The sequence below is a fragment of the Microcaecilia unicolor genome, chromosome 1 (genome assembly GCF_901765095.1).
Source record: "Microcaecilia unicolor chromosome 1, aMicUni1.1, whole genome shotgun sequence".
Lineage (NCBI taxonomy): Eukaryota > Metazoa > Chordata > Amphibia > Gymnophiona > Siphonopidae > Microcaecilia > Microcaecilia unicolor.
The window spans coordinates 566533091-566547584 of record NC_044031.1 but is presented as its reverse complement, the minus strand read 5'-3'; the positions used below and the strand labels follow the sequence as shown (position 1 = coordinate 566547584).

At 39.8% G+C, this 14494-nt stretch overlaps 1 protein-coding gene across 1 annotated transcript in view; it reads left to right on the top strand.

Annotated features, from left to right (window-relative positions):
- CSMD3 (CUB and Sushi multiple domains 3) overlaps positions 1–14494 on the top strand; it is a 2043988-nt gene that overhangs the window by 1273129 nt on the left and 756365 nt on the right. Inside the window, exon 28 of the mRNA XM_030189879.1 lies at positions 7859–8050. Within this exon, the coding sequence (XP_030045739.1) occupies positions 7859–8050 (192 nt within the window). The remainder of the gene's footprint in view (positions 1–7858; positions 8051–14494) is intronic.

Sequence of the window (14494 nt, the reverse complement as noted above, 5' to 3'; positions counted from 1 at the left end):
TTTGTGTGGCAGAAGTAGTGTTTGTGTGACCCCGGTACCGGGTGAGGTGAGTGAAATCCTGGGGGGAGCTGAGGCAGAGGTGTGCCCTAACAGTTTTAAAATGAAAACAATACCAAAAACAAAAAGAACTCACTGTTTTCCCACCCCATGTTAACCTTGCTGGAAAGAAACTGTTGTTAACTGTTGTTTCAGATATCTCAGTGGCAGTATTTCCTAGCTCACTCATAATAGAGATGGAAGTTATGAAAGCTGTTTGTAACAGAGCTTGAAATATTTATTTTATTTTATTTTTTAAATGTCAAGTAGGAAAGGCTTCCTGTAATTCCGAAATTTAAACATTTTTGTACTGCCCATGAGGTCAATATACGGCCACATGGAGAAGATATAATTTGAAATACCTAACTTAAATGGTTTCTAATCATATGAACAGTCAGAGGTATTATCCATTTATTTAGCACTGCTGAATATCTGTGTATATGCTGAAAATATCCAAATTAGATGTTTTAAGTTATGGTGCTTATTATAAAAGTGCTATTTGGGTTTTGGACATGTATAAACCATCATTTAGATGATTTATACATGTCTTGGTTGAGCAGCAGGTAAACAGTTTTATAGATAAAACTAATATTCTGTGTCCCAAACAATTTAGTTTTTGCAAGACTCACAGCAGAGAGGCAGATTACTTGGACTAGCCACACTTATCCAAACCTATACAGATTAAGATAAATCCCTATTCCCTACACCTTTCCACTACTTTTGATTTAGTTGATCATGGTCTCTTGGTATCCAGACTTTCTTTTATTGGGATTTCGGGTGCTGTATGACATGGTTCAAACCAAATCTTAAAGATTGGTAATACTCTGTACTATGGAAAGGTTCCTATTTTGACTCTTATACATTTATTTATGGGGTTAAACACGGCTCACTGTTGGCTTTGATCTTGTTTAATTTATTTATGGGCCATCCTCTTGGGCTGATCCAGTTGTTGGCTTTGACTGCATTTGCCTTCACAGATGATTTTCAAATTCTTACAACTGTTAACCTTTTGAATATGCATGAAATAGCCTCTTTAAATATGAAACTTGCCTAAATTGCCAATAGGCTTTAAAGATCATTAAGATGAAACTCAACCCTGAAAAGACCAAAGACATCATGAATGATCTTTTCAGTTACATAACATTAACTCCAGATATTCAAATGGCAGATTCACTAATCACTTAGGGCCCCTTTTACCAAGCTACAGCAAAAGGGGGCCTGCGCTGGCAGCAGGTAAAAGGTAGGTCTTTCTTTTCTTCAGGAAATGGCTGTGCGGCAAGTGAAGCATTTGCTGTGTGACTATTTCAGGGGAGAAGCCCTTTCCGCCACCCATTCAGGTGGTGGTAAGGGCTCCCGTGCTATCCCAGTGGTAAACAGGCAGCACACAGCAGTGCTCTATTACCGCTGGATACACACCAGCACTACAAAAATTTAAATATTTTTCTAGCACTGGATATGACAGCGTGCTGGGGGTGGTAACTATTTCCGGGCTGCTGTGGTAGCCCGGCAGTATGTCCTTTTTAGCTTTGTAAAAGGGCCTCTAAGTTCCCTCTATGAAAATTTGGGGCATGATCTTGGATGAGGACCTATCTTTCAAACCATATGTTTTTTTACATTTCTAAAAAAATCCTATATAATAATTCTCAGCTCCAACGTTCTAATCTTGCTGCCTGTGTCCATGGCTCCTTCTGAGTTGCTGAGCTAGGCTCTATAGTCAGGCTGACGTCACCGTTGCAATTATGCTGTGAACTTCAGAACCCGCAAAAAAAGAAAAAAAAACATTCCATGCCTCACAGCTGATCCATGTCCAGCGACCCTCCTCTCCCCTGCCCCCCTGCAGCCACCTATGTCCAATGACCCTGCTCTCTCACCTGCCTCCCCTCCAGCCACCCAGGTTGTGTAGCAAATTCTTCGGGGCAGGCAGGAACATTTTCCGGTCCTGCCTGCCCGCTGCTGGCGCTGACCCTCCCCTTCTGTCGGATCGCTGTTCAAAATGGCTGCCGATACTTACAAGGGCGGCCTCCAAGACTACAGCAGAAGTCTCGCGAGTTTGCCATTGGAAGTCTCGGTGGCCATTTTGAACAGCTTTCCGGCAGCGGGGGAGGGTTAATGCCAGTACCAGCAGCAGGCAGGCAGGACCGGGGATCTTTCCTGCCAGCCCCGAAGAATTCGCTACACAACCTGGGTGGCTGGAGGGGAGGCAGGTGAGAGAGCAGGGTCAATGGACATGGGTGACTGCAGGGGGGGCAGGGGGAGAGGAGGGTCGCTGGACATGGGTGGATGCAGGGGGGCAGGGGAGAGAGGAGGGTCGCTGGACATGGGTGGCTGCAGGGGGAGAGGAGGGTCACTGGACATGAGTGGCTGCAGGGTTGACAGGGGAGAGGGAGGGGGTGAGGGGAGTCGTGAGACCAGAGAGGTGGGGGTGGAAGGAGGTCCTCAGACCATATAGGGGAGGGAGGGGGTCCTGAGAGCGGGGGGGGGGGGCACACACTCTCTGTCTCTCACATACACTCTCTCTGACACACTCTCTGTCTATCACACTCTATCTCTCTGTCACACACACACAGTCTCACACACACAGACACTGTCTCTCACACACTCTCTCAAACAAACACACACATGCTCTGTCTCTCTCTCCCATTCTCTCTCTGACACACACACACTTCATCTCTCACACACACTCTCTCTCAAACATACACTCTGAGGAAAACCTTGCTAGCGCCCATTTAATTTCTGACAGAAACGGGCCTTTTTTACTAGTGTTTCTATAAACTACACATAATTCACTGTTAATCTCTTTTAACTTAGAAAGCCCTAAGAATGATAGTTCTTTCCGTAGTCATAAATAACATTGACTACTGTAATTCATTACTGAAAAGGATCCACTTGATAGAATTTCCTCATAATCAACTATTACAAGACACTGCCATTAGATTAATCAAAGAAGCTAAGAAGTGGGATCACATTATGCCACTACTAAAAGAAGAACATTGGCTCCCTATTTCACATAGGATAACGTTCAAGATTCTGACCTTGGTTCATAAAATCTTCTACTCTGGAATTCCAATCTCTTTATCATGTTTTCTGATAAATTATTCATCATGTAGATTATTGCATTCCTCACAACAAAATCTGTTGGTAGTGTACCCTCTTTCAGACATTCTCTTGGATTCAACCTGGGACTCGAGTTTTAGTGTTATGGTCCTTCACTTTGGAGCCATTGTCTAGCTCTCGTCACTAGAACCCTCATATCAACAGTTTAGGAAGAACTTAAAGGCTTTTGTGGTTAAATACACATTTGGTATTTGGCATGACAGACTGGCGGATGGAATTTGGAAGAGCAGCTATGAGCATAGCTATATATATATAAATATCGATGTAACATTCTTTTATTTTCTGATTTGAATCTTTCATTATTTTATGTTGTTTACTGCTGTAATGGTGGCATATCAAATATAGGGGGATTTTTACAAAAGTGCGCTATCATTTTTAGTGTGAGCTAAATGCTAGAGATGCCCATAGGAATATATGGGAGTCTCTAACATTTAGTGTATACTTATTTTTGGTGTGAGCTAAAAACACTAGCACACCTTTTTAAAATGACCCCATAATGAACTAACCTAAACTAAACTAACCTACGGGGTCCTTTTAGAACAGTGCGCTAGCATTTTTAGTGTGTGCTAAACGTTAGAGACACCCAAATATTCCTATGGGCATCTCTAATGTTTGTCACGCACTAATCATTTTTAAGTGCTGAAAATACGAGTGCACCTTTGTAAAAGACCTTCTAAATGTCTAATTCCTGATTTCACAAAGCAGGGATATACATGTCTAAAGCCCTAAAATGTGTATATAATGGTGCATGGTCTGGACATGTTTGGGACCAGACTAGGTTGGGCCTAAATATTAGCTGTATATTCCCCATTTCAGAAAGGGAATGTATTTCTCTGTCCAAAAGATCAGCATCATTTTAGTTGCTTGTGAAAGAATTGAGGCCTTCTGCCAATAGAGTCCGTATCTAGCCACCTCAGAGACAAGAAGATGGCCAGAACCTCAGCCCAGCTGAGAGGAAAAGTTGTAACACTCAAGGAAAATAAGGGGGAGAACTCAGAAAAAATAAGTGTGGAATAGCTTGGGGTAAAATGTCTTGGGGAATGCATTGGGAAAATGATGGAAAATCTTGATGGAATTACAGTAGATTAAGGAGGGACCAGCCCTTAGAACAGCTGCTGATCACAAAGACATGCTAGGAAGACTGGCCTCTCTAACACAGCCCGCAGGGGCAGAAAGGAAGGGCTGGCCCTAGCTCAGAGCTAACAGTCAATAGGGAAAACTCATAAGAAGTCAATCACAGGAACTACAAACTATAGGAAAAGAAGTCCTAATACACAGTGCTATTACACAAACAATGCAATTAAACACAAATAATACTCATATTATATATATATCACAGTATACCCTGCCTCTATGAATATAGGGGCAGAACAAGTAGCATGTGTTAAATTGTACACACAGCCAATTCATGTGCACTGCTGAACTGAGTAATGAGCCAATCAGATGATAATAGACTAACTACCAATTATCATCACTAATTGGCAATAATTAGAATTTTTATGCGCTTCTTTTTAGGTATATTCTAAAAAGAAGCACACGTAAATTCTAATGTACATAGCTGAGAAGGGGGCATGGCCATGGGAGGAGTGTAGGCACGTTAGGGGCATTACTTGAGTTTTGCACTTTGTTATAGAACTTGGGGGAATGCACCTAAATTTAGGTATGGGCATATACACCAGGTTTTCAATGGCGTAAAAGGCAAAGCCTAAAAATAGATACATTCCCTAGTTCTGTGTGCTATACTATACACTGTGCCTAAGTTTAGGTGTGTTAATCAGACACATCTAGATTTAAATGCCATTTACAGAAATGGCCCATAGCAACTTATACATCTAAAATTATCTGTTCAACCCCTGGGAATTTTATTAAAAAAAAAAACTTATGGCTTCTGTTGATGAGAGTGTGATTTGAATGGGATTTTTCAGCCCGTGTAGTCATTCTGACCCCTTATTAAATGGTTATGGTAGAATGTTAACTTCTATTTTTACTATTACTAGGGTTAATGTGCTATTTAGCTGCCCTGCTATTATCCTTGGGACAACTTAACTACGCAGTTATCCAAGAGTGATTGCTTAGTTCATGCTATGTGCTTAGCTGCAAAGATGCATGATTGCTCGTTAGGAGAAATCAGAACTTCCTCCCTCTCATAATAGCTGGTTGAAGTATGGGAAATTGTGTTACTATGAAGACATCAATGCATGTTACAGAACAATCTGTTCTATTTCTGAAACATGTGGTCTCCCTTTTTCCAAGATACAAAAATAATTTTATTGCTAAAGATGCTTCTGTATAGTTTTGGGAGTATATTTGTTTTCTTCTTCTTCTTCTTCTTAGTTTGATTTTCTTCCAGACTGAGACAGCAAGAAAAAAAAAAAGAAATGAATGGGGGTTAAATACTCTTGTTGGGTATTTTTGTGCTGACTTTTTTTTCTTATGTATCTTTTTAAAATGATTTCTTATGTTTCCAAAACAGTACTGTCTCACCTGTGGCTGCTGCAAAACATAGCAATGAGAATCATTTCTTTTTTTAATAGGTTTGAAAGGGTTACCCCTTTTTGAAGTATCTGCACTGGCTACCGGTTGCTGCCAGAGTTGATTTTAAAATGTAGGTCTCCTTTTGCTAAACTGCGGTAGTGATTCTCACATGGCAAATGCAACGAAGTGCCTAGGAATTGAATGGGCTTCGTCACATTTGCCATGCTGGGAATCACTACTGTGGCTTAGTTAAATGAGCCCTTAGTGTTTTGCATTTAAGATTATATGCAAAAATTGTCCTTAGTACTTATCAAGTTCAACCATGTGTGATATCGAATCGATCTGTTCATGTTATCAAATTTGAAATTATGCAACATTCCACTATTAGATTAGCATCATCAAGAAAAATGTTCTTTAATGTGGTTGTTTCTTTCAAATGGAACTCCTTGTCTTTGATTATTAGAAGTAAAACTAATTAAGATTCTGTAAGGGGGTCTTTTACAAAGGTGCGCTAGCATTTTTAGCACACACTAAAAATTAACATGTACTAACCCTGTAGTTGCCCTTAATATTCTTATGGGAATCTACAAGGTTAGCACGTGCTAATTTTTAGCACATGCTAAATATGCTAGCACACCAAGTGGAAGGAGTAGAGTAACAAAACTTCTCAAAGATGGTGTTCAAATCAATGTTTATTCAAAATTCTTCTAAAAATATTGGTGACGACCCTACACGATTCTTGCTTCGGCCTAATCGGCCTGCATCAGGGGTCTAGGGATATGTAGTTCAATATGTATATCCAAAAAGTCATCAAAAGGTAAGAAATCAAACTGAGCTGATCTCCAAAATATGGATGTAGCAACCTGGGCCCTAAGATATTAAAATCGTGGTTGTTCCCTGAGTATTTACATTAATATGTTAACATAAGTTAATATTAATGTTTAACTATATGTTCTATTATTGAGTGTTTTTTTTAATTTAAAGATTCAATACTGTCAAGTTTTGACTATACTTAAATGATAATTGTTTTGTACTTATTGTCTGTATAAAATGAATGTTTTGGGGGTCCTTTTACTAAGCTGTGGTAAGCACTAATGTGTGCTTTATTTAGCAAAAAATGCCTTACTGAGGGGTGCACGTAGGTGTTCCATGGTAGTTTTGGGATTGGTGCATGCTACAAAATAAAATTTATGGGAAAATTAACACATGGCCATTAATATTGAAAATGAAAAAAATGGCCATATTACCCCTGCAGTAAAAATGGCTTTAGCGCATGAGAATGAGTCATGTAAGGATGTGCCATGGCCACTTTTTTGCTCAGTTTGATAAAAGGACACTTTTGATTATAAACCAGCTAATAGGTAGATATGGCATATAAATACCTTGTTTATTATTATTTTTTATTATTATTGAGGCTTAAATAAATGAACAGTGTCACATAGTTTTTCTACATGGTTATAAAATAACATGTAATTTATTTTACTTCTTTTTTCCTCCTTATTGCACCAGTTATGTGAATCTTATTATGACATTTACTTCTATAGAAAAAGAAAGCACATATGTGGTAAGCTTCACTGCCAACAATATATGTGCTTTTCAAAACTGACCTCTTTGTGTTAACAGAGAAATGCATTTAGATAGATTGTTTGATAATTCCTATAGTGAAAATCAAATCAAACTATTTAATTAAAGTGTATATTGGCAAATATTATTCTTCTTAATTAAAACACAAGCATGTTTAAAAACTCTCTCTGTTTATGTTTATTAAAAACTTAATATATCGCCTTTGGCAGTACAGGACAAGGCGGTTTACAAAAATATATACAATGACATAAAATATTAAAATGAACTCCAATAAATGATAGAACAGCAACCAATCACTTGACAGTCATTGAAAGTAAGTTTAAAACTGATGTTCCCTTTAGCACAAGAAATATGTGTATGTGAACATCAACAGTAAAAGTGGAACCTTTGCCTTTGAAATGAGCAAGGTAAAATTGACTTACAGGAATACAATCAAGCTAACTTCTGCATAGCTCCTAACATTTTATGTGACAAATAACAATTGATGTTGTATCACAGATGTATTTTAACAAGGCCATAGGCTTTTGGGTAAGTTTTTTTTTTTTTTTTTGCAGCACAGTTGACAAAAGAAGATACAACTTATTCTACCAGAATAATTTATTTAAACAGATTTAAAAAGCAGAGCATTTTTATTACTGTATTTCTTTAGGTTCTGTGGCTACAGCCTGTCGTGACCCCGGTGTCCCCATGAATGGAACACGTAATGGAGATGGAAGAGAACCTGGGGATACGGTCATTTTTCAGTGTGATCCTGGTTATGAGCTGCAAGGGGAAGAGAGAATAACCTGCATTCAGGTAGAAAACCGGTTCTTCTGGCAGCCCAGTCCCCCAGTCTGTATAGGTATGTTGCCAAAGAAGATTATGTCATGTTTTATTAAGCTGACCTGAAGTTACAGTGGTAACACCTATACATGGGCAAAAAAAAAATGGACCTTCTATCAAACAAGTATATGTTTTGGACTCCAAAATAATTCTTTTATAAGCTGAAATTTGATCATGATATCCTGTTTTCTCAGGATGTACACTTGTTAGCCTGCTTTGTTTGTATGCCTTAAAAATAGTATAAAAAATTGATTAAATTCTTATTAAACTAAAGATTAACACATGCACAACTGATTTTCACATATTAGAAAATGTGTGAAGTGCTTTAAAAATATTGGGGCCCTTTTACTAATCTGTGTTGTGCACCTAGCACAGGTATTATCAAGTTATAGATGTTAATGTGTTACCGCATGCTAAAATCAGCCAACATGGTAAAAAAAAACCCAAGCTAGATGATTAACATGGGTAAGGGTGGGAACCAGGCATGACAGAAGATGAGTGGACAAGTGCTTGGCTGTGACATCTAGTGCATGGGTTTGTGCTGTATGCTAAATTTCACAACTTCTCTTAACATGGCTGTAGCATTAAATGCAGTCATACAACCTGCTGTCTAGAAGTATGGCCACCTCTGACCTCTCAAAAAAAAAAAAAGAAAAAGATGAAGCAACAGTAGTGATAGTTCCCCCAGCACATCACACTTCCCCAATCCCTACCAGCACAAATAGTACTCTATCCCCATTCACCACCCAGCACAAGTAGAACCCCCACCCCAATCATCTCGTCATATCCTGGTTCCTCAATCCCTTGGCCCAATAGCACCCCATCGAATCCACCCAGGTGCAAAATCCTTACCCCGACATCAAACTTCACACCCAGACCACAGCACCCAACAGCCCAATTGTCCCAAGCAGGGCTAGACCATCCACCAGCTGACATCTTTTAGACTCACCTGGGTGTTCCATGGTAGTGTAGATCAACAGGATAGGAGTGGTTCACCTCTGTTCCAAACAAGTCTAGCCCAGGAACTCAAAATGGTGCTGATTGCACCTAAAGATAGTCTTTCAATAATACTGCTAGGGAGTATCCATGAATATAAAGGCAATCGCTCCTTCTTTGGAAGGGTGCTCCTTATACATAGTACATCTAAAACTACCACTAGGGGGGGTCATTACTGCCTCTTTGAATACCAGAAGCACACATGGCAGAAGCGGATGAATACTGCTCAGGTCCCATTTCACTATATTATCATGGAACCCCTAGGTGAGATCTAGGGAAAATTGGGGGTAGGAGAGGATTGGGGTAGGGAGAGAGTCTGGCACTGCTTGAAGAGGGGGTTGGGCTTTTAAGGAGCTGGGTCCTGCTGAGGAGTTATGATGTTGGGATAAGTATGTGGCAATAAGGGGAATCGGATGGGGTGCTGCTTGTGCTGGGGAGAGGGGAGGGAATCAGGAAGAGTGGGCTGTGATGTGCCATTGGGATTGAAAGGGGGATGTGGGGAATCAGGAGGGTGGAACCACCACTTCTGCACCTTCACTTTTTTTTGACTGGTTGTGTAACTGTATTACATGCACCGGCAGGTAAATCGGGTGCCCTGGTGCTATCTGCAGGTGTATATACTACAGTTGCCAGTGCAGTATGCGTCTTCCCTGTATGATAAATGATAAACGCAGGACACATGCTGGGCAAGCCCCTTGCAGACACCACAAGGTCTTTTCAGTTAAGGGGTAAGTGCAAAAACTCACTGCACTTTAATAAAAGGGCTCCTTTATTACAATAAATGAGCTGAACCAGACAAAGCCCAAAATTATGAAATAATCCAGTAAATCACAAATAAACCCAAAGTATTTTGCCCATGCATATCCTTACCATATTTTAATGACGTTGTCTTCAAAGTATTAAAAGGCATTCCTGTTTTGGATTAGTTAGGTTGAGTTACTTCTATTTTTTATTGTGTGCGCTTCAGTGCCTTTTTCTGTGTGATTGTATCTCTTTCCTATCATTATTTGGACTTCCTTTCCCTTGTTTATGTTATTAGTTTTGAACACCGCTCTGCTCTGCCCTGACAGCTAGAGCAGTTTAGCAAATTCAATAAACTATAACTATAACATTTTTTAAAAGTAATTTTAAAGCATTATCTTTATGAGATATGACTTACTAATTTTATAACAAACTCAGGTAAACAATATTAAAATAGCATTTTCATGAAAGGATTTCTATTGCCAGAGACCTGCTTTCATGTAATATGCTGACTAACATTCTGTGAATATCATGGAGCTCTGTCTCCTCCACAGAAAAACTGGGCTCCCTTTTCTAAGACATGGCTGGGCACTCTTAAAAAAATGTTCATCCATGTGCAATACGCAGAAGTATATATGCACATTTTGCACATGGAGGGAATATCCTGCATTTGGCGCAGGCACTTTTTTGACGCAGGGGCCAGTACCGTCATTACACGTTTTGTGTAGTGTATTTTCAATTGGTGTAAACATTTATTTTCAAATGTCTGGGATGTTTTTGGTGCATCCTCTTTCAGAATATTTTTTGTGTATTTTCAAATATCAGAAAATGTTAGTTTTTTTTCTTCCATTATGTACTTCAGTTTTTAAACATTTTCCTACAAACATTTAGGGGATCTTTTACAAAGGTGTGGTAGTATTTTTAGCATGCACTAAATGCTAGAGATGCCCAAAGGAATATATGGGCATCTCTAGCATTAGTGCACACTTATTTTTAGTGTGCACTAAAATAAAAGGACCCCTTATTTTGTCATTTGGACATCATATGCCCCTCCACATGTACACATACTGTGATAAAAACATAAAAATGGCTTCACATACAAACCAAAACCCCAAGTCATGCTGGTCTTTTCTAAATGTTTTTTTATGGCTCTTCCCACTGTCAGTTCTGCCAAATGCACAGCTCTTTTTCCATGACATTACACTAAGGTAAAAATGAATAGAAAAACCATGACATTTCATGTTTTCAGTTTTTTTCATTTGCACTGCTTTGAAAGAGTGCACACTATTTGCAAAGAGAGTACACTATTTCAGAAAGAATGTGACTCTTTTTCTGACCACCGGAGGGAATGGGGGATGACCTCCCCATACTCCCCCAGTGGTCACCAACCCCCTCCCACACTAAAAAAAAATAAAATAAAAACCTTTTTTGCCAGCCTCAAATGTCATACCCAGCTCCCTGACAGCAGTATGCAGGTCCCTGGAACAGTTTTTGTTGGTTGCAGTGGACTTCAGGCAGGCGGACCAAGGCCCATCCCCCCTCTACCTGTTACACTTGTGGTGGTAAGCATTGAGCCCTCCAACCCCCCCCCCAAAAAAAAAAATCCACTCTACCCACATGTAGGTGCCCCCCTTCACCTATAAGGGCTATGGTAGTGGTGTAGAGTTGTGGGGAGTGGGTTTGGGGGGGATTTGGGGGGCTCAACACCTAAGGTAAGGGAGCTATGCACCTGGGAGGTATTTGTGTATATTTTTTTAATTTTTAGAAGTGCCCCCTAGGGTGCCCGGTTGGTGTCCTGGCATGTCAGGGGGACCAGTGCACTACAAATGCTGGCTCCTCCTACGAGCAAATGCCTTGGATTTAGCTGGGGTTGAGATGGCTGCTTTTAGTTTCCATTATCGCTGAAAAACAAAACCGGCCATCTCATACCCGGCGAACTCTGGCATTTGGACAGGCCAAAACCCACTGTACCCACATGTAGGTGCCCCCCTTCATCCCTAAGGGCTATGGTAGTGGTGTACAGTTGTGGGGAGTGGGTTTTGGGGGGGAATTGGGGGGGCTCAACACACAAGGTAAGGGAGGTATGCACCTGGAAGCAATTTTTGAAGTCCACTGCAGTGCCCCCTAGGTTGCCCAGTTGGTGTCCTGGTATGTCAGGGGGACCAGTGCACTACAAATGCTGGCTCCTCCCATGACCAAATGCCTTGGATTTGGTCGGGTTTGAGATGGCCACCATTAGTTTCCATTATCGCTGAAAACCAATGCCGGCCATCTCTAAAGCCGGCCCAAATGTTGAGATTTGGCTTGCTCCATCCGTATTATCGGAACAAAAGATGGCCGGCCATCTTGTTTCTATAATACATTCGGGGCGCCGCTTTACGGGGCCGGCCTTGAAGATTTCCTTCCTTATAGGTGGCTTGCCCTGTTCAATTATGCCCCTCCCATGTCACTCCCCTCCTGGTTTCAGAACATATGCTCCCGGTATCTTACTGGATTCCTTTCAAAATTAATATTTGTTGTCACTAGATACAATCTTCATGCCTATCTTTCTTTTTGACTATTTTACTTGCCTTATTCCCCTGCTAGGGCCCTACGCTCTACAGCCCAGGGTCCTTTGTCAGTTCCTTCCTTCCATAAGTTCTTCCTAAGTATTCTTAGAAATTTTCAGTGTAGCTGGCTCAAATCCCTGGAACACCCTCCCTCTTTATCTGAATCTTGAAAGCTCCTTCACTAAATTCAAGTTTCAGCTTAATGCCTATTATTTCTCTCTGGCATTTCCTGCTGGTTCTGGTAATATCTAATCTCTTTTTCAGCTTGCACATCAGTCATGTGTTTCGGAGTTAGTCAAACTTGCTACCTTCCTGTGCTTTTCCCACCAGACACTTTCCTTTATTGTATTGTAACTCTTTACTATCCCCATTAGCCTTTTGTTTCATATGTATGTAATATTTGTTTAATCTGTTGTCTCCCCCCCCCCCACAAAAAAGAATAGCTTTTAACGTGTTAACTGCTTAGATTTGTTTTTGAAAAAACTGTGTTATATTAAACTGAATATGAACCTAAATGTCCATTGCCTCCTCACACAATCAGCCCCATTTTAGAAAGGATGTAGACATCAGAATTCAGATGTCCAGTTCAGTGTGTCTTCAGTTAAAACACTAGCTACCACTAATAAGGATGAACATTAATAGAAAACATGTCCCACTGCCCAAGACCTAGCTGATCATTTCGCCAACAAGATCCTCCAAATTAGGTCTGAACTATCTAAAGGTACACCAACAGAGGAAAATAGTCCAACCTGTAGCTCAGCCCTAATTGCTGGAGATCCTACAACCCAAGGACTCAAAACTGGATGTAAGATCAATGCTGTTGAAATGCTTTCGAGCCAACTGCTCCCTGAATCAATGCCCAGAACACCTACTCAAATCCATCCGTATGGAAGCAGTAAACTGGTTACTCGATAATCTCAATGAGTTGTTAAAAACTGACTCTCTTCCTCCTGATATGAGCAAAATTGTTCTCACTCCACTACTACTGCTTAACGGGTCACAATCAAAACTACACAAAAAAAATATCAATAAATATAAACACATTAAAAATGGCATCCATTAAAAAGTATACACTTGTCATATTCATAAAAAATAGGCATACAAAATGTACATGTACTACTAAAAAATGGACTGCTTGTGTAAAAAGTGAAATACAAGCTATAAGTAAAAGGTTATGATATATGCAAGTGTAAGAACTACAAAATTAAAAGATTGTGTCAAAAAGTACAGGTTCATAGTATCTTTCAAGGAATAACACAAAGAGCGCATGCGTACTACAAGGAACAGGTCACAAAAAATTATTATCTTATACCATCAGCTAATCTAACTGAACAAAAACAAAGTAATAAAAATAAAAAAATTAAATGAATTGCCTACCTCTAGTGGTTAGAGCTGATAGTAATGATGACTGGTGTAGTAGTGCAACTCAATGTACCAACACTGTTAGCTGTTAAAAAGGAAGTAAGAAGTATATGTATGTGTGGAGGGCATGGTAATAAAGTAAAATACAATAACTTATATCAAAACATCATTAATGGATGCCAAAATTGCTAGCTTTAGTTGTAAGAAGTTACGGAGAAATAACTGGTTATAGGCTCAATAAACGGTTGACACATTTTTAATGTGTTTATATTTATTAATATTTATCCTTTTTGTGTAGTTTAAATTGTTACCCCTGAAGCAGGTGGCTGCGTCCGCCAAAACATGGCCCATGTTGGGTCCATATTCTGGTGCTCCAATTTAAAGAACCCTTGAGATTCATCTCCCTGGTTAGACACCATTTGTGTCATCTTCTACTTCCTCTTGGTTCCTGCTTGTGTTAAGGACCAGCATGAGCTCTATTTTACTTGGGTTTCACTGATCAGTTAAAGGGATGTGGAAACCAAAAAAGGTTCAGAACTGAAATCCATCAACTGAATCAGCTTGGCTAGTGGCTTGAGATAGAAATTAAAATAAATAGATCAGTATCCATGGTGATTTTGTGCTGCTAAGCAGTATGAACTGTTGCCTAAGTAGGAATTGAAACAGGTAAGTACTGTGCCATTAATACCTGTGTCTGATAGTCATTCTAGCATTATATTGTGATCCATGATGTCAAAAGAGCTGAGAAATCCAATAGTACTGAAGCAATACTTTCATCTTGGATTCTGTGAAGGCCATCTAGTATGGATACAATG